The following is a 22,914-nucleotide window of genomic DNA, read 5'->3' as shown; positions in this document are numbered from 1 at the left end:
TACCTATAGGCTAAAAGGAACAATGAAACATATTATTAAACGATGCTGAATGCCTATGCTATAGAAAAACTCGAACCTGCAGCTCAGAGTCTAATTTTCTTTCAAGAGCCTTAGACCACTTTCAGTAAACGAGACAGTGGCGCATAGTTCCGGATTCAATCCCAGTAGGGCTACTTAACCCCTGAGTAGTGATTTGAAGCCCATGTGTTCATGTGGTTTCTGTACTGAAAAGGGACGTTAAACTACTATTGACCAATCAATAATGAATAAGGTGGGGCCTTAAAATTTGAAGTTCATAACGATAATAATTGGTCATGCATAAGACTTACAGTACAGTGGGTGTATCGCAAATTACTCAGTGTATTGTAGTTACTTTTGAAGTATTGTTATTTCGTTGTTGATGATGTCCTTATTGTGTCATTTTAATATTTTGCATGCTGATATAATTTATAGAACATAGCTTCTTTATTGCAGGTAGTTTCTTTTCTATTTATTTATGTATTTATTTTATTTTATTTTATTTTATTTTAAGCAGCACCCGTTAATAAGTTAAAAATAATATAATGTTGTTACTTTATTATGTTTGTTTTCCAATAGCATAGCGGAGGACATCGTTCTCTCTGGGTATGAGCTTTTAGATTAATTAATTGTCTGTTCATTTTGTTGAATTCATGAACAAGGAAGCTAACAAGAAAAGGACTGCTCAGTGACAAAGGCAACAAAACCGGAAACTAGTTTGTCCCCAAAAACGAAAAGATGTATATTGTAAAGTTCTGGTTAGGCAAAGCAAATTTTACTCGGGAATCGTTTTCTCACACTACTAAGTTTTATTACAAAACGTTTCCTTTTATAAACTGTATGTTACAAAAATCACTATGATGTAAAATCCTCTAATAACTGCGTAAAATATGTTATCTCAAGGCCCGAGAAGTCCAGTTCTCCACAGAGTACGAGCAAACTAAGTGGAGTGGATTTAGGGTCCTCAATACCACGTGCAAGCAGAGACGGATTAAAAAGCCACAAGGCTCCAGGCAAACTGAGTGGCTGAGGTTAGGAATCCCACTAAAGGTTTTGAGGTCCCTCTCAAAGCTCCAGGCAAGCTGAGAGGGTGGATTTGATCAGCCAAAGATTGATGCCAGATATGGAAATCCTCCTGATCTAGTAGTGTAGTAGGACGTACATAGTGTTGTTTATAAATACAAACGTGTTGGTTGGTTGTAAACAGGGCCATGTGCGGGATACTACAATATATAAAATGACTGCTGTTACTTTTTAAAAAATGTTGGGCTACTTAAGAAGCACAAGTGCTTGCCAGATAGTGATAGGGATCTCACTCAATCAGTCTGTTTGGTGTTTGTGCGAAGAATGGGAAAGGCTGGCGATTATCTGAGCTTGATTTGGGACAGATTATAATGGCCAGATGGCTAGGAACGAGCATCTCGGAAACAGCACAACTTGTCGGCTGTTTGTGAGCTGCCGTGTGGTTAGTGTCTTTCAAAGGTGGAAAAAGGACAGTGAATCCAACACCTAACCACAAGATATGAAGCGGTCACACTTCATTAAAGATGTCAGACGTCGTAGACTGTCCAGCTGGCTACAACAGGCTATAGGATCCAAATTATGACACAATTAACAGTGGACAAAGCACGAGTGTGTCCTAAGCACACAATTCACCGTACAGTGTTACATACGGGCCTCCATAGCCGACGTTCCACACGTGTACTAAGGTTAACTGCACACAATCATCAATAACGGCTGGAATGGGCTCGTGCCATCGTCATTGGACCGCCGAGTAATGGCACAGTGGTACATGGTCTGATAATTCACCATACTGCCTTCATCACGTGGATGGCCGAGTCAGAATCCGTTGTCTTTCTGAGAAACAGCTGCTCGAGACGTGCACAGTAGGATGAGGACAGACAAGTAGTGGCCCCATTATGATTTGGGAAACCTATGGGCCCGATAGTGCGTGTGGAGGGCAATATGACAGGTTCTAGCTATCGGCATGTCGGCCATATTTCCAGCTGAGAATGGCATCTTTCAGCAGGACGTTACTTGTCGCAAGACTAACGTTATGCTGCAATGACCCCCAAACTCATTCGTGCCCTATTTCACTCCCAAGCTTAGTAATAGTTTTTAAATTTCCATTTACTTTTTTAAGTTGGGAGCCGTCCTCTTCACTCATTTCATTCTCCAAGAAGTGGAGATGTTTCCTAATCCTGAAAGCAAAAATACAACGTATTTCATCAAAATCGAGTAATTTTTTAAGGAAAAATATCGTGAAAAATAGTTGTCATATCATGGGTATACCCAAACATCCAAGCTGAGGGTGGGTTTACCCCGTTACTGTTGACTGATTTGAACCCCAGGCATTAGATTTAGATGTAAAAGTCTGAAAGAAACCACATGCTAACTTTAATTAAGGTGATTTTACAACATAAATGAGCTCTAATTACCGATAGATGGCAGCACATTTCTCTTCTTTCCATGTACACGTGCACTTTAGGAGCACTAATATTCAAAACAATTTAGTCAAATTCAAGAGATGGATATTAAAACTTTCCCTGATAATCAAAGAATAACATGTACTTGATCATTACAAGTATTCTGAAGATTTAAACAAGTAGCAATTGCCACAGTGCATGCAACGTGAACAAATTGAAGTTTGAACTTTTGCATTTCCCCTCACCACCGTTTCCCACTCAAAATCTGTAGTAAGCTGGATGAGTATTTGAAAATACAAAATATTAAGTTGTTTTTTTTATATATTTATCGAGTAGAAAGTTATTTAGTTATGTTTTCAGATTGTATTCCACGGACAGAGTAGTATTTTGCATCCTGAACTTTATACAGACCCGCTGATCTCAACAACACTGCGGGTAGTCTATCAAGCAACGGTGATATCCGTCATAACCCCCATAGAAATACATGGAGAACCGGTTCTTGATTGTCCATATCTTGATCAACTGGATCGATCATCTGCACCAACGAACTCGATTTTTAACTCTTGACCCTCGTACACCCTGCCCAAAATTGAGGTGATTCATCAAATAGTTTTGGAGATTCTTTCTCCCCGACGATCACACACAGACAGAGTAAATATAGAAAGTAGTTCTTAGTCAACCAAATTCGTTAAGTTCATTCTTTAATGAATATAATAAAATAATTAAAAATGCACTAATTAACCCTTCTGATCATTTATTATTCTTGTCTTTGAACGAAGTTCGAATATTCACATGGGGCGGAAACGTGGGCATTACGTAAGAGTGATGAGAAACGTGGGTGTGGAGAAGAATGGAAAGAATTAGTTGGGTCAAGCAGAAAACGAACGAGAGGATTTTAGAAATGGTGGAGGAGAAAAGAATACTTTTAGATAAAGTTAAGAAGAGGAAGAGAAACTGGTTGGGACATTGCCTAAGAAGAGATTGTATCATGAGGGACGTCCTAGAGGGTATGGTGGCGGGAAAGAGAGGGAAGGGGCGAAGGAGATTACAATTAATGGATGATATAAAAACAGAAAGATCATACATGAAGACGAAGAGGTTAGTGGAGGACCGTGGAGCATGGAAGCTTCTCAGCTGCTGCAAGTGACCTGCTAGTAAGGGCAGAATACCTATGATGATGAATTTGATTATAGTCATCGCTCCTTACACAATACATTGGAAGAGTAGGGAAACTATCCTGCCGTTTATGCGTCTGTTGACGATAATTGAGCTTTTACACTCACCTTAAAATCGGATAAAGTTTGCGAAAGTTATCGTAAACAAACAGTTAGAGATACATGTCATATCGAGTGGCAGAAAGTTGCTTGAATTAATATGCATCTTTCCTGTCGGGTTCATGTTAGCTTTGCTTTAGTAATTCAAAATAGAAATAATACACAACCTCTGAGTAAAACACGATGTTTTTATTTTAAAAAAAAATATCGATTTGTAACAGTTTCGCTATCTAACTAAATCTTTGGCTTCATCTGACATATTGTAATACAAGAGAATGTTTCACACATTGTATACAAAAACGTTAAGATATCCCTGAACACCGATTGCCTGCCTATAGCCAATCACCATTGAGATACAAAATCTCATAAATCCACTTTCCCACTTATCCAGTAACAAATGTTTGTACATAATAACGATATAAGTTACAAATAACAATTTCAAGTTCCACTTACAAATTGAGTTCTGTCAATATCTTGCTTGTTTGCTCATAAATTTTGAGTCCCACATTTCAGTTCATGACATCACCTTATTCTTTTTCAATAAAGTGCCCTCCTTTCACTTCCTTATTATCTCAGGGTCTTTGTATATAATGATATGAAACTCTCTCCTGTATTATAATGGTCTGATGAACCCAAAGGTTTAGTTAGTTTGCGAAACTGTTACACATCGATATTTTAATAAAAAAAATATTGTGTCTTGCTCAGAGGCTGTGTGTTACTTCTATCTTTTCTGTCTTAGCATAACATTCATTTATTTAGTTATTTTTTTGTTGTTAACTATTTTACAAAACAAGATATCATATTTGTTTGACATCAAGTTAATGTGATAACACAACCACAGTGGGTCACTAAAAAGCTACAGGAACACGTCTACAGTGTTTGTCCGAAAAGTAGTAGGACTGTTATTTTTTTTTTTTTTGAAAAAAAAAAAAAAAAAAAAACAACAATTTTGACACATCGACTTAATAGTTCAAAATATGCCCCTTGTACATGAACGCAGCGTTTCCAGCGACGCTGCTAATCACTTAAGGCTTCTTGGAATGCTTTTCAGCTCCCTTCTTACGGCGTCTTGGTTGGTCTAGACCGAGCCGTGGTGCCATCCTTTCATGACGCTTTTCAGTCGGGGTAAGAGGAAGAAGTCTGCAGAAGCGACATCTAGGCTGTAGGGTGGCTAAGGTAGCTGTGTGATGCCATGTTTGGTTAGGAAGTCCATGACAGCAAAGGCGGTGTGGCTTGGCGCATTGTCGTGATGAAGCTTCCATGATCCAGCGATTGCTAGACGGATGCAGCGACTCGTTTTTTGAGTCTTTCGAGTACTTCCACATAGAGTGCAGCATTCACAGTCTGCCCAGGCGGTACAAACTCTCTGTGAACCACTCCTTTCCAGTCAACTTGCTCTCTCCCCTTCCGAAACAATTTGTGTCACTCAAAAGCACTTGATCGACGCATGGCATCACTCCAGTAAGCAGTCTTGATCATGTCATGGGACTCACTCACACTTTTACCAGGTGGACACAAAACCACCGCGTAACGCTGCTCTAACAAACGATTGATTATGGAGGTGGCAAGGCACCTTGAAAGGGGTTTACTTTAAACTCGATCTACACTCCGTGAAGGCTGAAGACGACTGCAACTGGTAGCTAAGAGACCTACTACCCAACCAGCGCAGTAACACCCTCCTCCTTCACCACGTTTTGGCGGGAAATCATCAGTCCTGCTACTTCCCAAACAAACCCTGTAAGTAGAACAACCCTACATGTAAATATAATTACATGTATTCTTTCAGATGGACTTGGTTTCATTGGCTGCATTTATCTCTAAATCCTTTCCTTCCCTTGTGAATAACTTCATCACCGGTGTGAAGGATTGAGAATATTTATTGTAGTTCTTAAAATGAAATCAAAAGGTTTTAGTTTGTTAAGCTAACCAACCTCGGTAAAATGCATAACGAAATTTCTTCCCAATATTAAAGAACAAGATATTAACTGTATTTCTGTTTTTTTTTATATATATATAGTAACAGTAATATTAGTTAAATTAGCATTATTTTAATCCTCAATGCATGCCATTATTACTATTTTTATTTATTTTTGTTTGCTGTTTTGGAAGCGTGCCGTTTGTTGGATCCTTTGTAGAAGATATAGCCTCGAAGCTCGATCTCATAGCCAAAGCGATAACAGGGAAATTGGGAAGGTACACGTTCACTTCCTTTCATGACAATTGCACTACACATATTTTTTTTATTTTCTGTTTTATTTATTTATTTTACTTTTCATCATGCAACAATGTTGAAGCTTCTTCACAGTGGGCTATTTATTTTTAGCATGTGATACATAATTTTTCTCTTTTAGCTAAATACAATACTATTTTTACTTTATTGTTATTATTGTTTAATTGTATATTGTGTAACACTAGGAATACAGGATGGTCATAAAGTTTCTCCCTGATAACAAACATTAATAACAAGAAACCTAAGAATGATAGAAACATGCGGTTTGCGGCAAATAATAGGAACACTTTTTTTTTCTTTCTTTCTTTCTCATGCGCTCTATTAGTTGCCCTCAAGACATCCATGCGATGTCACATGCGAAGCTTGCGCGTCGGGGACGGTTTCCTTGTGTTAACACATAAACAATCTGCATCCTATATGCGTATAAGTTCAATCATTTGTGTAAAATTTTTAATACAGTTGACTTTGGAATATCCAGTTCACATAATGCTCAACGAGGATTTCTGTGGGCTTTGGGTTAAAGCAACACGAACAGCTTCCACACGTTCCTCACTAACACTCGGTCTACCGCTTCTATCACGATCGAAAACGCTTGCTGTTGCAATAAACTTGCCATACAATTCCTTTATGCTCTTAACGTCTGGTAGCTGCTGTCCATACTCTCTCCTGAATATTTGTTGAGCTGTGATGGGAGATTTTGTTTCGTGATATCAGAACACACACACCGCTTTCTGCTGTGCTGACACCATTTTTAAACAAATGACTGTCGCACTGCTGTCAGCTGCAGTAGATGGGAGCACAGGGTTTTGCAAAATCTTGAAGTACCATACAAGCGATGTTTTCAGACCGCATGCGTCTATCATTTTTGTATTTAAGGAGAAACTTCATGTCCACCATGTATTTCCTGTACATAATGTAGTTCCTGTTCATTTCCTGTGCATATATATAATACGCGTGTGTGTGTGTGTGTAATGGTCCCGGGTTCTATTCCCGTTGGGAAAACATTAAAATTGAAACCCATTACGCTATTCAAGTTCCTCCTCAAACTGTAGGTTCATGTCTCATATAACCTTGAGGCTGAAAAGGGACACTTGACTTGAGAAAAAAAAAACATTGTGCGTTTATCTTTGCAGAGCAATGAAGACATAATACATTAAACAAATCATCTTAACTTTATGGCGTCTAAAACACTTATTTCATTACGATTAATATTTCATATAACATCAGTATACTTTTTCCAAGCGATAAAGATATCGTTACAACAATATTGGTAAAGTGAAATATTAATAAATCATTTTGTGAATTCATCTAATGATTAATTAATATTATTTTGCCTTCCAAATAGAATCTTTTTACTTGGAAAAAGTGTCCGAAGCTAGGCAACGGTAGAGCACCTACCTGTAGTGTTAGGTCTTAGTGTGAAAGAGAATATGAATCTCTGGTGGATACCATCGTGTCCATGAGTTTTCATGGGTATTTCCGCTTCCTTCTACTTTCTCATTATCCCAATTCTTTCATGGGGGCCGCGGTGGCTCAGTGGTAGAGCGTTTACCTCTGATGCATGGGGTCCCTGTCATTGAAAATTTGCAAGCATCTCTCTAGTGACCAGTACACACTTGGCGTGATTTGCTACCAATTCCAACACGTGCTCCTCGCACAAGACTCAACACACCACAGGCGAATCACCCCGAATCCTCGTCGTATGGATCAAGGTTACTGCTAATATTGTCAGCTTTGATACACATTTTTGCCTTCACGTGCAAGTGTGTTTGTATCTTTATTTCTTGACAAGCCTCGTATTTTCAGTTTGTGATATCTTTGATAAGTGTGTTAAGTAAGAAAGAGAGGATTTCAGCCCAGCTCTGTTACTTTAACTTCAATTCCCGGTGCTGCCCACTGTAACTGAAACTTTGTTGTCATACTTTTATTCAAAAGTTTATAACTGTTCGTTTATCGGTGTTAAATGATCAGCTGTACTTCTAAGTTAACCCCACAATTTCTTAAACAAATAATATGTTGTACAATCCGCGGCAAAAAACCTGCAACATGAGGATGTAAGTTTATTGTGAAACTACGCCTAACAGCACAGGTAATGAACTTAACGTCTAAGAGGAACGAATCACGCCAGGATAAACCTCGGCCTCCTCCCGTGCACACTTATTTTGGAGCAAAAGACTTCGTCATTTCACAATAAACTTATATGCTCATGTTGCAGGTTTTTTGCCGCGGATTGTACATTCGTAACGTCTTCAGTCCTGCTCTCCGACCTCAACTAAACACGCTGCGCTACATCTTCCAGCGCGTCTTCATACCGCAATATAACCGAGCGTATTCTTACTCGGTGTACACCTTCTACCTGGGCTACTAGATCCCAAGATTTAAACTGTCGAGAACATGTGTAATGTGGTGGTACGGCGCGTGACCCCCAGATGGGCTCTGGCAGCGACCAGTGTCCAGTCTACACCAAGATCAATAGCAGTCGTGGGATACTATACTCTTGACAGACACGTAAGCATCTGTACCACTTACTACCTGTCCGAGAAGCTGCTTGTGGGACCACTAGGGGTAGTTCACAGTTACTAATGTAAGTGCTATGGACATCGTGTATATATATATGGATGTCCACCACGTGCGATATGTTTGGACTACTCTGGTAATCACCTTCTTGTGTATAAAGGGCCCCGGTTAAGTTTGTTGCTGGCTAATCAGAATTTCTGTAGTAGTTCCACACATTATGAACCACTTTTTCCAGCTTTAGTAATTGCATGTTTTCCTACAGTACAGCCCAAAGTTGGTGATATTTAATTGTTAATACATAAAGAAAATTGCTTTTTCTATAAACTATATGTAAAATCTTCTGTATATACACACTATAGTTCCGTTTAACCGAATTTCCGGGTTAACCGACTCGCTAAAGAAATAAAGCATAAACTCGTGCGCGACTTTTATTTAAAAACACCAACAGTGAGTACAGCACTGTTTTGGTCTATAATAATTATTTATCAAACAGTAAGTTCATTGTTGCGATGCGTTAGCTGTACTCTCCAACTCCTTCATCCCCGTCTAACTGTATAGTAAAGATCAAGACATTTACAAGTTGAGACTTGTATAGAGTACTATATATATATATATATATATATATAATATTTTTTTAAAAACTTTATTCCGGTTTGACCGAATATTCGTTCAACCGAAGCACCATTGGTCTCATCAAATTCGGTTAAACGGGACTCTATATTGAGTATATGTCACCTCCTTCCCTTAGACATGTCTTATTTCCACAGTATTTTTCTTCAGATTCTAAGTGATTCGCCTTCGATGCGAGCGGTCCCGTGGTTCAATTCCCGGTGGGGGCACTCGGTCGAAAAAGTGTAAAAAGCTTTTTCAGGCCAGCCATCCTGAATGGGGTTTTCGTGGGTTTTCCTCATTCACACCAGGTAAATGCCGAGGTGATACCTAACTCATAGGTCCCAGGCCGCTTCCTTCCTTCCCTTTCCCCGGATAGTGTGCTCGCCGAGGGACGTCATCCCTTATACGTGACGGGCTAAATGGCTATTGATACCGAAAGCCCAGAAATCTAAATCCTAAATCCTGTAATATGCATATGCTTACTTGCATATAAATGAACTTACATATCGAGTTTCATTTTCCTTTCATGAAAAATTCGTCAGATACTCTAGTTTTTACTTAAATTTAAACCACCTCTTCCTTCGTAGAAGCACTCTCCTTTCCCCTTTAGCATACAAATAAAAAAGGTCTATATAGCCTACAGTCTCTTCAATAAAATTACTTCGATGTATACCAAGTACACAGTATGGATTTCTATACTGGACAAACCCACAAACATTCATTTGTATATATAAGATGTTAGGGTAGTCCTTATATTTGCCTTCCTAGTTTTTTGAGTCTCACCCCCTTAAAATGGTGCCCCAAGGGACCTCATGTTTTGAATACATTTACAGTATACAATATGAGGCGAAGATATCTCATAAGTTTGAAAAAATGTTTTAAGTTAATAAACAAATATGTAGGTAGTAACTATTAAAGTTTAGTTGTAAATAACATAAGATGTGTGTTTGTAGTGAAAAGCTACTCCGAAACGATATGTCATATGACTATCTTCCAATAAAATTTTGAACCTAAATCTAAGATGGCAGACTTCTAGATGGCCGCCATGACGGTACTATATAGTAATGGTTCTACCTCCGTTACCCCTATCCAAGATATGGTGTCATTCCCTCTAGCCGTTCCAAACGTACAAGTATTCAGTAGTTATTTGAGTTAATTTTTCACATGGGTTACATTGATCTGATATGGAACTGTTTTAGGGGTGAGACAAAAAAGGAAAAAAAAAAAGACTCGGAAGTCGGGAAATAAAAAACCACCCTAATATATATCGAGAGGCATTTTCGATGATTACCTAAAGCAGTGGTTCTCAACAAGTATGTTGTGACACATTTGTGTGTCACGCAGTCCTTTAAGGCGTGTCGAAGGATTTTAAAATTTAAAAATCAGTACACATTAATTAATGAGTTAAAATCAATTTTGAGATAGACTGTATCAATCAGTGCCTCCATTGACAGCAACAATGCTTAGTAATACCTAGAGTCACTACTTCATAGGAAGTTTTAGTCTTACGATACTATAATTTATGTTACTATTAATAAGAAATCAAGTATGTTGCAGTCTCATGGGCATTTAGTAATGTGTCGTTAGTCAAAAAAGATTGAGAACCGCTGAGCCAGTGGCGTAACTGACGGGCCTGCAGTGCGGGGAGGCCCGCAAGGTTTGGGGGCCCACCGCGAAGCAAATGCCAAGAACTATAGGCTGCAAAAAGTGAGCTGAATACGGAATATCCAATTCCCTAAAACAACATTATTTGCTTTAGAAAAGAAAAATATGCTCTGGGTGAAAATTCATCCATTCTAGCAACATCAATTTAAAAAATCATCTTAGCACTCGAAGGTTAAGGGAAAATAATTTTTGCCTTTTTCAATGAGTATTAATTTCAATTTGTAATTTTATTATATTCCATGGATTTATTAACCATTGTCTTCTACAGGGACATAATATAGTGGGAAGTTAATGGGCATGGGAAGGGGGCCAAAAGTAATCCTGCGGGGGGGGGAGGGATTTTTGCGTTACGCTACTGCGCTGACCTAAAGCACTAGACACGCTTAAAGTTTTGGACTAGAATTTGACTTGTCTGGGGAGTGTAGATAAGACAGAAGAAATTATGAGAATAGTAAAGAGAAAAATAAAATATATGGTTTTGTACCATTGTTGACAATTCTGAATGTATCTACATGACTAATACAACGTGACTTTTCGCTTTTTTTTTTTTTAATTAATCTTTTCATGTCTCCTACGTGCACTCTTTCCTATTCTTCACCTTCTGTATCTTCTATATACGCTGTACAATAATTTCCATCTTTCCGTGACTTCTGTATATTACCTGAAGTATTCTTTAACTTTTTTGTCTATTATTTTTGGATCAAAAGATCCAATATACTACCTTGATCAAAAAGTTCCTGGAATTTACTCACAAAATTAAAAATACAAGTTTATTCCTGAAAAGTGATGTTGTCCCCTTCTAAATAATCCCCATCAACTGCAACGCACTTATGCCAGCGATTGATCCAGGTCTCAAAATATTTGTGGTACTCAGTTTTCGGTATTTCCATCAGAGCCGTCTTCGATTTTCGTACTGTCTCCTCTTGGCTGCCAAAACGTGTTCCCGGTAATGGTTTCTTGAGTCGATCAAACAGGAAAAAGTCGCATGAAGATAAATCTGGTGATTTCGGCCACGAAATTGTGTTCGTTAGGTTTTGGTGAGAAACTCTCGGATAATGACAGCATTGTGCGACTCTGTGTTGTCATGATGCAAAACCCACGAGTTATTTGCTCAGAGATCTTTTCCTTTTTAGGCGAATTGCTTCATGCAAACGCTTCATATCGCCCATATGATACTCCTTGTTGACTGCTTGACTTTCTGGTAGAAACTCGTGATGTACAACATCGCTATAATCCATGAAAACCATGAGCATCACCTTTTTCGACTGAAAGCGAAGTATTTTTTGTCTTGGCACATTGGGTTCTCACCACTCGTAAACCGCTGCTTTTTTAGAGCATCATCACCGAAACACTTTTTCAACATTGCCAAGGTTTTTGCACCATTGAATTCGTTTTTAACGCAAAATTTAATACACATTCGTTGTTGAAATATTAACTCCATTGCAAAAATCGAAATATACACCCAAACAAATATACTCAACACTGCGTCATTTTCCCAAATGGAAAACTAAGATGTTCAAATTGGAGGGGGGAATACCGCTGACAGGTGTGGCAATCCACCAAAATAGAAGAAAGTAAAATCAGTTGACTGAGAGCGCCGGACGGTGTTGATTTTGGGAACTTTTTGATCAAGATAGTATTTCAATCTTTAATTTTCTTGTAGGCCTTAGCCAAACCCAAACTATCAGTTAACTTAGTATGATGTGCTTATTCCGTAATAAAATAAATAAATAAATAAATAAATAAATAAAAAAAAAAACTCGGGTTATGGGCCGTTCAAAAATTGGCTAAGATCGCAAGCCTTTGATCCATTTCCGCTTTTCTAATTTTCTTGTTGTAGTATTCTTCACCTTTTCGTGTTTACAGGCAGTTTCAAAGTATGAAATCTATTAATTAGTGTTCTCATTGTGTATATTGTAACTACTGTTTTGCTTATTTTTTTATATACCACTTAAACGCATTATGATTTTTTGTCTTTTTTTCGTGGCTGAAGATATTGCTGTTTATGTTTTTCTGTATGGTTATTTTTACCTTATAAAAAAAATCAAAGCATTTATGATTTTAAGATCAATTTCAGTTACGTTTTATAGCACTACGTTTTCGGCGTCTCTCAACAAATGTCGAACGACGTAAATGTAGGAGAGAAAATCGCTATTACACCTAGCTTTTAATTATCTTTTCTTATTATTCTGTTCGACAGTCGTTGAAGGAGGCCGAAATGTTCTGAAATGTAGTGAAAATGATATTAAAGGAGTGAATAAATATTTCTGTATTTTATTTTGGAAAACTATCCTTGCTTTTTTTGTTCAATATATATAATTTGTATTTTTCTAGAATTTGTTTTTAATATTATTTTTGTTCTCTTTATTATTTTTTTGTTTTAATCAATTTTTTAATAATTTTATATTTTGTTTTTGTAACCGCTTGAACTGGTAGAAAATGTACTGCTTCTTTTCTAATTGCTTTTATTCGTATGTACACCGCTATTTATACACACTCACCAGTCAAAACTTTATGACTACTCCTAATATCTGTTATGTCCACCTTTGGCTCACAGAACAGCAGTAATGCGGTTTGATATGGGAGCAAAGCCCTTTGTAAGTGGCTGGAGGTATGATACATCACAGTGGCACACACAAATCACTTAATTTCTGTAAATGCTGCAGGGGGAGGGGGCGATGAGTTCAAATTTGATGTTCAATATCATCCTAAAAGTTATCGATTGGTTAAGATCGGGTGAGTTTGGGGACCATGGCAACAATTGAAATTCACCACTGTATCTCTGTAACTACTGCAGCACAACGTTCGCCTTATTTCATGGAGCGTTGCCATGCAGAAAAATGCCATATTCAGCATGAAAGCTCGCCGGAATATGCACGGTCATCAATGGCCTGCCGATAATTATGAGCCGTCATGATGTCCTCCACACACACACTACTGAGTCCATGGCTGGCCATGTGAAGATTTCCCAAATCGTAATGGAGCCATCATCGGCATCGTTTACGTCTTGAACAACTGCTCCCCTGGAAGAGAACGGATTGTGATCCGGCCGTCGATGTGATCAAGGCAGTTCGGACCACGCAACGTTATACCATTGCTCGGCGGTTCAGTGACAGTGGACACAGTACCCATTCTAGTAGTAGTCGTAGTCGACGATGCCGTGTGGTTACATGTGTGGGACAGCTGCTGCGAAGGTTCATGTATAACATTGTACGGTGAACTGTTTTCTTAAACACCGTACTTTGTCCAATAATAAAGTCTCCTGCTAATTGTGTCATAGTTTGTGTCCTAAGCTGTTTTATCAACCCTGATAGTCTACGATGTCCGATATCTTTAGTGAGGTGTAGCGTTCCCACACCTTGTCATTTTGTGTTGATTTCATCGTTCTTTTCCCACACACTAATCACAGCAACTCGCAAATATCCGACTTTCGCGCTATGTTCGAGATGGTTGTTTCCAGCCGTCTGGCCATCTCAATATGGCCCATTATCAGACTCTCATAAATCGCCATCCCGGTCTCCCCTATTCTACGCACAAGCACTACATTAACTGATCGAGTGAGATCCCTGTCACTCTCTAGCGAGCAGTTCTTTTGTACCCCCAGACTGTTATGTCAGCCTTACGACTTTATTCTAAAAGTAGCGGATGGTCATAAAGTGATTTGGCTGGTGAATGTGTAATGTTGGACTAACGGTAATGATAAATTATAAAATAAATATTGAAGTACCATAATTGAAATTGATGCATTCAATTAGTAATGGAGCACTCTCCCAGTAATATGGTACGAGCTCACTGGAGTTCACTGAGCTGCAGTAGTTTAGTAGTAGAGCGCTCAGATGTAGTGCACAATGTTCGTGGTTCAGTTCCAGCTAGCGCCATTTATGGTTTGTGGTCGACAAACCTATGTGTGGTTTTCATTTATTATGTACAAATTCCAAATATAGTCTTACTCCATTTTACACTGAAACAATGCAATATAAAATACTCAAATGTTACGTATTAAAAAATAAGCTGAAAGACAACGGCATATTTACTTTTACCTATATTTTAAATTTCCGTGCTAACAGTTTAGAAACAAGAATTGTAACTATGGTATATACTAAGGTTTTGAGAGTTTTTTGGTTTGATTTACAGTACCTGGTGCTAAGAGTAGGTTCATGACAGGTTCGACGTAACACGATGTGTCTTCTCCGAAAGTCCAAGTCGCACTCCCCTTCAGATGTCGGATCGGTAGTTGTGTTCAAAGAGGTTCAAACGGACCCACCTCCTTTGTCTCCTCCTTTCCATATTAGATGAACGGTTGAGGTGTTCAAAAATACCCACAATCACATTGTCGTGACGTGGATCGAATGTTCTAGAAAGCATATGTCATGTACCTCTAAGGACGTAGACATCAAAAAAGTTGTTCAGAAATGATATCACTTGAAGTGGAATCATATGATGTGTAAATTCAATTTCAGCAGAATCGAAGTAGAAAATGAGATTTGGCGTGAGGAAATGTTCAGGTAGATGGCATCAGGAATAGAACGTTTTTCTGGTAAAATCACAAGCTGGCATCGTTTGTCAATAAGACAATCAATGACTGAGCGGTAACTGATCTGCTGACATTCGATGGCTGGCATATAAGAAAATACAAACAAGCACGCGTAATGCTAGATGAAACAGCTAAAAGTAGGAAAATGAAATAATGCAGAGCAGTCAGTAACGAGGAAGGAAAGAACTCGGCTCTTGCACTGAGTATAATGAATTATGTACATCGTGCTCCAAAATGAATCTCAAGGCGACATCAACATATTAAAAAAAAAAAAAAAAAAAAATCGTAAGAAATAAAGGCGATAAAATCCATGGTGATAATAGTGGGGATCGAACACAGATCCACTACGGGTCACATTTTATATCATTCAACATAGCCACCTCAGAAAATATGTTTTTAAATAAATATTGAACATATACATGCGTAACTGTGGGCCGAGGTGGCTCAGTGGTAGAGCGTTCACCTCTGGTGCGTGGGGTCGTGGTTCGATTCCAGCTCGTGCCAAGTGAACTTTGTGGTGAACAAGCACCGTGTGCGTGGGTCTTCTCGGGGTTCACCCGTTTCCACTTTATTCATTCCTCCGTTCCATTCATTTTTCATCATCATCGTCTCCTTTAGCCTAGCCGGCATAACCGTGGGAGGTAAAACTGAATTACTTCATTTCATTTAAAGTTATCAATAACTGTCCAATATACTTATCTAATCACTGTTGTATTGATAAGTTTTTTAGTTGCAATTGTAGGTAAAGGAATAGGTAATTGTATCGGGTTACCTTATTAATGAATACCATATGAAGTGAGGCAGATAAATAAACAATAATTAAAATAAGGCGATACCAATATACTGCGAATACTTTGAATGAAGTTGTAATAATCAGCACATCAAACTTTTCAATTAGGATATAGAATTCTATAGATGTTATTTTTTTAGACGTTTTTCATTTATAAAATCTTCTCTTCCCTCTCCCTCCTCTTTTAAAAATGTGATTTATGTTGCTCTGAGAGGAATCGTTTTCTTTTTTGTTTTAGCACCTTTGGAGGCCAGAAAGAAGAAGAGAAAGATGATACTATCAACATTTTCTCGCTTGCGTCAGGTCACTTATACGAACGATTTCTCCGTATCATGATGCTGAGTGTAGTTAAGCATACTAAGTCACATGTTAAGTTCTGGTTTTTAAAGAATTATTTGTCTCCTATATTTAAGGTACGTTGTATGGATTTTTGGTTAAAACAGTTTCAATTCTGTGGATAAGATATTCGACAGTAATAATTATTCCTAGTACAAGGCTGTTATAAAGTCCTTGCTATAAAACAAATGCTTATAACTTTTTTAAAATAATGATATTGCAGTCAAATAAATGTTCAGATCTTGACTGAGACATACCTCCGCCGTCATCGCCACACCTCCAGCTGGGCTCCGTTGACGTCCATACATTCCTGTAACCTCCGGTGAAATCCGTGAATGCTATTCCGTCTTGCGTCGTCAGAAATGTCATGGATCACTTTACTAATCTTAGCTTTCAGGTCCTGCAAGTCTTTTAGTTTTTCCGCATATACATATATCTTAACGTGACCCTCCTACAGGTAACCAAAAACTACAGGTGTTAAATAGAGTACCTTGGGGTCCAAGGGGTGGGGCCTCTAAGCTTAATTCACCTGCCAGGTAGCTCACGGTCAAGGTACAAAATGTAGGGGCTCCGTCTTGCTGGTAGTGGATGCGATCATTGATTTCCAACCTAACCAATTCGAGCATCAGGAAATTTGTAAGCATTTGAAGGAAGGTATGTCTTCCCTGTCACAGTGTTTTCGTGGAAGAAAAACGGCCCTATGAAGTGGTGCATTGATACGGCACACCACACATTCACTTTCGGTCGTGCGTTTCATGTTCATGAGGGTTTTCAGTTCCCCAAACAAGACAATTGTGTCTGTTTATCCTCCCTGTAACATGGAAAGTTGCCTCATCAGAGAACGAGTAACTGCAGAAGTTCCCCGTCATAATCCAGTCGTTTTAGCATCAGTTCACTGAACTCCAGTCCCGTGTCTTGATCTTCTTCTGTCAGTTCATGCACACATTTAATCTTGTACGGTTTGGCTTTCAAATGTTTACGCATTATCTTGCGCGTTGTTGACTGATTCCCAAATCCAGCGATTTCCGCAGAGTCAATTTTCTTGGATTTCTCTCCAGCTGTCGGCAACCCTTCGCACCGTATTTGAGCCCACTGGCGGCCGACCACTTCTTTGCATATCACACACTCCCGGTAGCCACAAACTTGCTGTGCCAACCCTTTGTACTCCTGACATCAGAAGGTATATTTTTGTACACTCTTGTGAAGTTTTGTCTGAAGTACACTCCAATACACCTGTTTTCAGTTTTGCATACCAAACACCAGTGGCGGTTCTAGAAGAAAAAAACTAAGGGGGGGGCCGCTTTCAATATCGAATATATATATATATATATATATATATATATATATGTGTGTGTGTGGGTGGGTGGGTGGGTGTGTAATATTAAGTGTTTCTATTTTGATGCTGTCCTGCTGTCCATAATCTACATTCTCTTTCTTTCCTCTTTTGCTTTCCCACCATTCGTTCCAATGCGTTTTTCCTTAAGCTCTTTTCAGACAATGACTCAACAAACACATTAGTCATTTTTTTAATTGCTTATTAATTATCCTCAGGTATATCTATGATGGAAATACAAATATGTACGTTTAAAACCTTTTTCAGTGTAAGAAAACAGTAATTAGTTGAAGCAAAAGGGTGAACATTTTAATATTCAAATAAACATTGGATATATGTAATGTTTGCAATACGTTTCAATGAAAATTCATAAAATAAAGTTTACATTCTAGGTAGTGCTATGTAATAATTATTGCACAAAATAAATTCAAATAAACCTAACATTATATTTTTACAAATGTAAAACATTTTTCTCAATTTAAAATAGTAAACGCTATGTTATTTTTTACCTCTAAATGACAATAAATTATTTTTTGATTTCCATTGTTTATAAGCAAGTTTTATCCTGATTGGAAGCTTAGAAGAAAGAAGTCCTGTTGAAAATATTAATTTTGTGATTACTCTAAAGTAGAGCCTAACAATGGAATATTACTTTGTTTTTTTTTAGAAATTAAATAAAAGCAAACCTAATAATATTTATAACCAAAGAAATATGTATTTATATTATGAGCAATCAGTAACTAAAGATTGATTCTACGATTTCCAATATTCGCAAACTGATCCACTACCCCAGATGAATCCTGTAAAAGTGTTCCACTTAACTCCCTCTCAATTAATATGAGAGCAAGATTAGAAAGTCTTTTCGCTGACATTGTAGATCTCAAATATTGCTTTACGCGCTTCATAACAGAGAAACTGCGTTCAGCAGATGCAGATAATACAGGAAGTGTTAAGATAATCCTTATAAACGTCAACAATTCAGGAAAAGCCAATTCCATAGTTTGTAGCTGAACGAAAAACTCCATGACACTACGCTTTTCAGTTTACTGTCGTTAGCAAACACACTCTTAGCCAAATCCAGTTCCGATTTTAAGATCCTGGAAAAAGTCCTTGTACTTCTCCGCGAAGATCTGAATGGAAGATGGATTAAGGAAGGAACCACTTCTAGGATTGCATGCGTCTATAGCATCACACACAAAATCATTTTCAGTAAATCTGCGCTTCAGTTCACTGGTCATATTATCAAGCACTTGAAACAAGACCCTTTTATATTCTTCAGCCAAAGGTGCAGATTGGTCTCTTACGTTGGAAATCGATGCTGTGACTACATGATCATCCAATTTCTTTGATGTAGTTTGAATTCTTAAGCTAGCATCAACTTGAAAATCGAAAGATCTGAATAGCTCCCATGTTTTCTTCCAAATGATAGAAAAATAATCATCATTACGTTTATTTTGCAACGAACAAATCAGTCCATTAACTAATCGTTTTGCGCTGCCGAAGTCTTTATATATATATATATTTATATATAATGTCAACGAAGTACCATTTGTAAGGGCCAAAATATCGTTAAGTATTTGTTGTAGCACAAACATCACTTTAAAGTCACAGAACTGTTTCAATAGTCCTCGCGCCTCTGCAGCTTCTCTTTTGTTTGTTGAGTTTGAAAAATACTCAAGGGCTGTTTTAACTGAACGCGTTTTATGAAATACACGATGCCCTTGTATTTACATACCCAACGTGTGGCACTTTGAAGTGGCACTTCTAGAACTCGCTCTTCAGGATAAAGTTCATTCTGCACTTCAATAAATTTTTCGTGACGTAACGTGGACACCGACTGAAAAGAATAGATGGCTTCTAACAAACCTAAAGTATCACCAACCACATCAAGTCTTTTAGAAACGTCTACTAGTACTAAATTTAATCTATGTGCAGAACAATGGACATACACATGGATTTTTAACTTTCTGACGAAATATGTTCTGTACACCATTAGCACATCCTGACATTACCGATGCACCATCATAGAATTGGCCGATGCATTTCTTTGGTTCTAAGCCTACAGTAGCAAGATGTTCCAAAGCTTTACTCGCGAGTGATTTTGCACTCAAATCTGATAGTTTTATGAAACCGATAAAGCGTTCTTCTATTTCATCATGTTTGACGTACCTAATGCAGACAGACATCTGTTCCGTTTTACTAATGTCTCTTGCTTCGTCTAGTATCAAGGAAAAAATACCATTGCTGTACTTACAAACCTCTTCTGCAACATGCTTTGTAATTATTTTCGCAGTTATATCAAGATACTGATTTTGAGAATCCTTAAATGTGTATGTTGCATTTTTTGGCAAGTTCCTTACGTTGTTTCTAGCTGTATCACTCTCCAAAGTAACCAAATTTAGAATCTTCAAAAAATTTCCTTTATTTGAACACTCATCGCTCCTAGTCTCACGATGACCTCTAAGTCCAATGTCTTGTCGCGCACATACTATAGCTACCCGCGCCATTGTTGCCATCACCGAGCGATTTCGTGAAATATCTGTTTTATGTTTTGCACTCAGCATAAATGTTACAGTCCCGTGATATTCAGTGCTTGTAAAACTTTTCCATTTAATTATTGATGTTTTGTGACACACACTTTCAGCATGTCTTTGAAGTTTTTCACCAATTTTCTTCCAATTTGAAAAGCCAACTTTCACAAAAGTGGAATCTGCATTACCAGAGGTGGGTGGGGAAAAAGCGGCAAGAAAAACAGAATACTGCGTCTCCCTGTTCCGAATATTCTATAAATTGTATTTATCGTACCAGCTACTGTTAAAACTTCTTACTTATTATTTATTGTAGTTTGCTTGTAAATAGTCCTTCGAGGCTGAGAAGGCCCATCATACACTGACCGACTCAAGTCATGTATAAGTGGAACGGGACTGTATTCATTCACACTATTTGTTTGATCACTGCACACACATTCTGGTAATAGTTCATGTTGTTCATTCCCATCCAACACCACTCCACTTGCATCACTTGAAACTGATACATACTTCTCTGAATTTGAAATATTTGAATTAGGATCATCACTCACAGTCTCTGAATCAAGTTTAGATCGTTTACAGTCAGGAGACTCACAATTGTTCGAAAAAGGAGATGAAACTAAGTTTTCTGTAATTGCACGCTTTTTCGCAAAATATTTAATTATTTTACTTTGTGATTTAGACATTTTACCAAAACATTACGAGCACACACTGTCATCACCCGCAAAGACACACAGCAAAGGGAAAACTGATTATCACACTAAGAAGTAGAATTTAATTCAGCGAATGACCGTGTTGTTTTCATTTTTTTAATTGGTAATTTCTTTCAAGGCGGTATAAGGTCTCAAAGAGCAAAGCCCCATTGTTGATGTGTTTTTGAATACTATATTTTTCTCTCTCGTTATACACGGTGTAGATTTCTGCTGCCAAACAGTACAGTACAATGTAGTTATAAAACGTAAATGAAATTTCATAAAAACGAAAGAACAGTGAATATTCATGGTGGAATTTAGCGGAGGAAAGGGGAAAAGACCCCCTTGCTTACTTTTTATCCCTCTCACATATAAGATTTTGTATATCTGGAGGGACAGTATAATGAAGGGAACATTGTTTTATAATGAAAGTCTATTTTACATCTATTATTTTTGTAGTGCCCTAACCATCAGGCTACAGAGAAGCTCATGGAATTCATGGAATTTACAGACGGAAACTTATAGTTAGCTGCCAAATTTACACTGGATAAAATGACTTGATTGGATTTTACACTACATAAAACGGCATTAAGAGTCCCTCCCTCTACACACACACAAGAATCTATAAATCCAACACTGGATATATTGGTATAATTTAACACCAGTTTAGACCTAAATAAGATGATTTAAAAAACGCCAACTTCGATTTCTACTTTTTATTTGTAGGTCAGACTAGAATTTCCTATATTATTTTTATGATAAGAAGTAAGTCGGACAACGATTAGCGTTCTGTCGTTTTCGGTATAAGCTACTAGTGGTATAATTTCGATATAACACCGCATTGTGTATAAGCAATAAATTACATTTTCAAATGATGTGGTCTTCCCTTTAACACAACGTTGTTGATAGTGAAGACTTCTACAATGTTTTAAAAAGAAGAAATACTGTGTTACATAACCAAAACACAATAAAATAACTACTTGAAACTTGTTCTAAGAACTACAAAATCGTTTAATACTCAACAAAATGCAGTTTCTAACATACTGTTTCCTTTCCCCACCCCATGTTCATAGAAGAAACTTTTCACTGTACACTTCATTACATGTTCAAGAATCGATAACATTATATTTCTTGCGAAATAGATATTAATTATCCTAAATATTGAAAGACAATTGAGGATATTAGTTTATCTTCACAGCAAAAAACTGGGGGGCCAGGTCCCCCCGGCCCCGGCCTAGAACCGCCACTGCCAAACACACACACACACTGTGCTTTCTCTTGTCGCCATTTTCAATGATCTTTGTTGTCACCAGTGTTGCCACGCTCATCGTTGATAATGTCGCCAACCAAAAATTTACAGATCATCGCACAATTTAAATGTATTTCACTGCAATATCATTTTTTTTTTTTTTTTTTTTTTGTAAGTTATAAGCATTTGTATTGTAACAAGGACATTTTAATAGTCCTATACTGAAGTACATTTACTGTGTTGTTCAATAAACTCTGAAATCTAACCTACACCTAACATCCCTGTTTTGAGTTAATACTCAAGCAATATAACGTTGCGCGTTGGCTTATACAATTACATTCTTATGTCTAATTAGAATAGATTATACTTACCCATAGCATAGAGAAGCCAGTATAGTAGTTTGAAATTCAGCCTAAGTTTAGTTCGCAATTTTGTTTAGTTAGTTAGTTAGTTTGTTTGTTTGCTTGTTTGTTGCATGTCTAATGTTGAGTTATTTTCTTGTAGGATTTCTTACCACATATGGCGAAAGAATATAATTTTGATTATGAATTAGTTCAATATAAATGGCCAAGGTGGCTTCACCAACAGACTGAGAAACAAAGAATTATATGGGGATACAAAATTTTGTTTTTGGATGTTTTGTTTCCACTGGATGTGAAGAAGATAATTTTTGTGGATGCTGATCAGGTACGATGTAGAATAATGCCATA

General features: G+C 37.5%; 1 protein-coding gene across 1 annotated transcript in view; it reads left to right on the top strand.

Moving 5' to 3' along the window:
- Uggt (UDP-glucose-glycoprotein glucosyltransferase) overlaps window positions 1–22,914 on the top strand; it is a 126,012-nt gene that overhangs the window by 81,629 nt on the left and 21,469 nt on the right. Inside the window, exons 20-23 of the mRNA XM_081767866.1 lie at window positions 598–624; window positions 5,828–5,911; window positions 16,305–16,479; window positions 22,709–22,891. Coding sequence (XP_081623992.1) covers window positions 598–624; window positions 5,828–5,911; window positions 16,305–16,479; window positions 22,709–22,891 — 469 coding nt within the window. The remainder of the gene's footprint in view (window positions 1–597; window positions 625–5,827; window positions 5,912–16,304; window positions 16,480–22,708; window positions 22,892–22,914) is intronic.

Source organism: Thermobia domestica, chromosome 8, assembly GCF_964235325.1.
Source record: "Thermobia domestica chromosome 8, izTheDome1.hap1.1, whole genome shotgun sequence".
In the NCBI taxonomy this organism is placed as follows: Eukaryota; Metazoa; Arthropoda; class Insecta; order Zygentoma; family Lepismatidae; genus Thermobia; species Thermobia domestica.
This window is presented reverse-complemented; position numbering and strand designations above follow the sequence as displayed.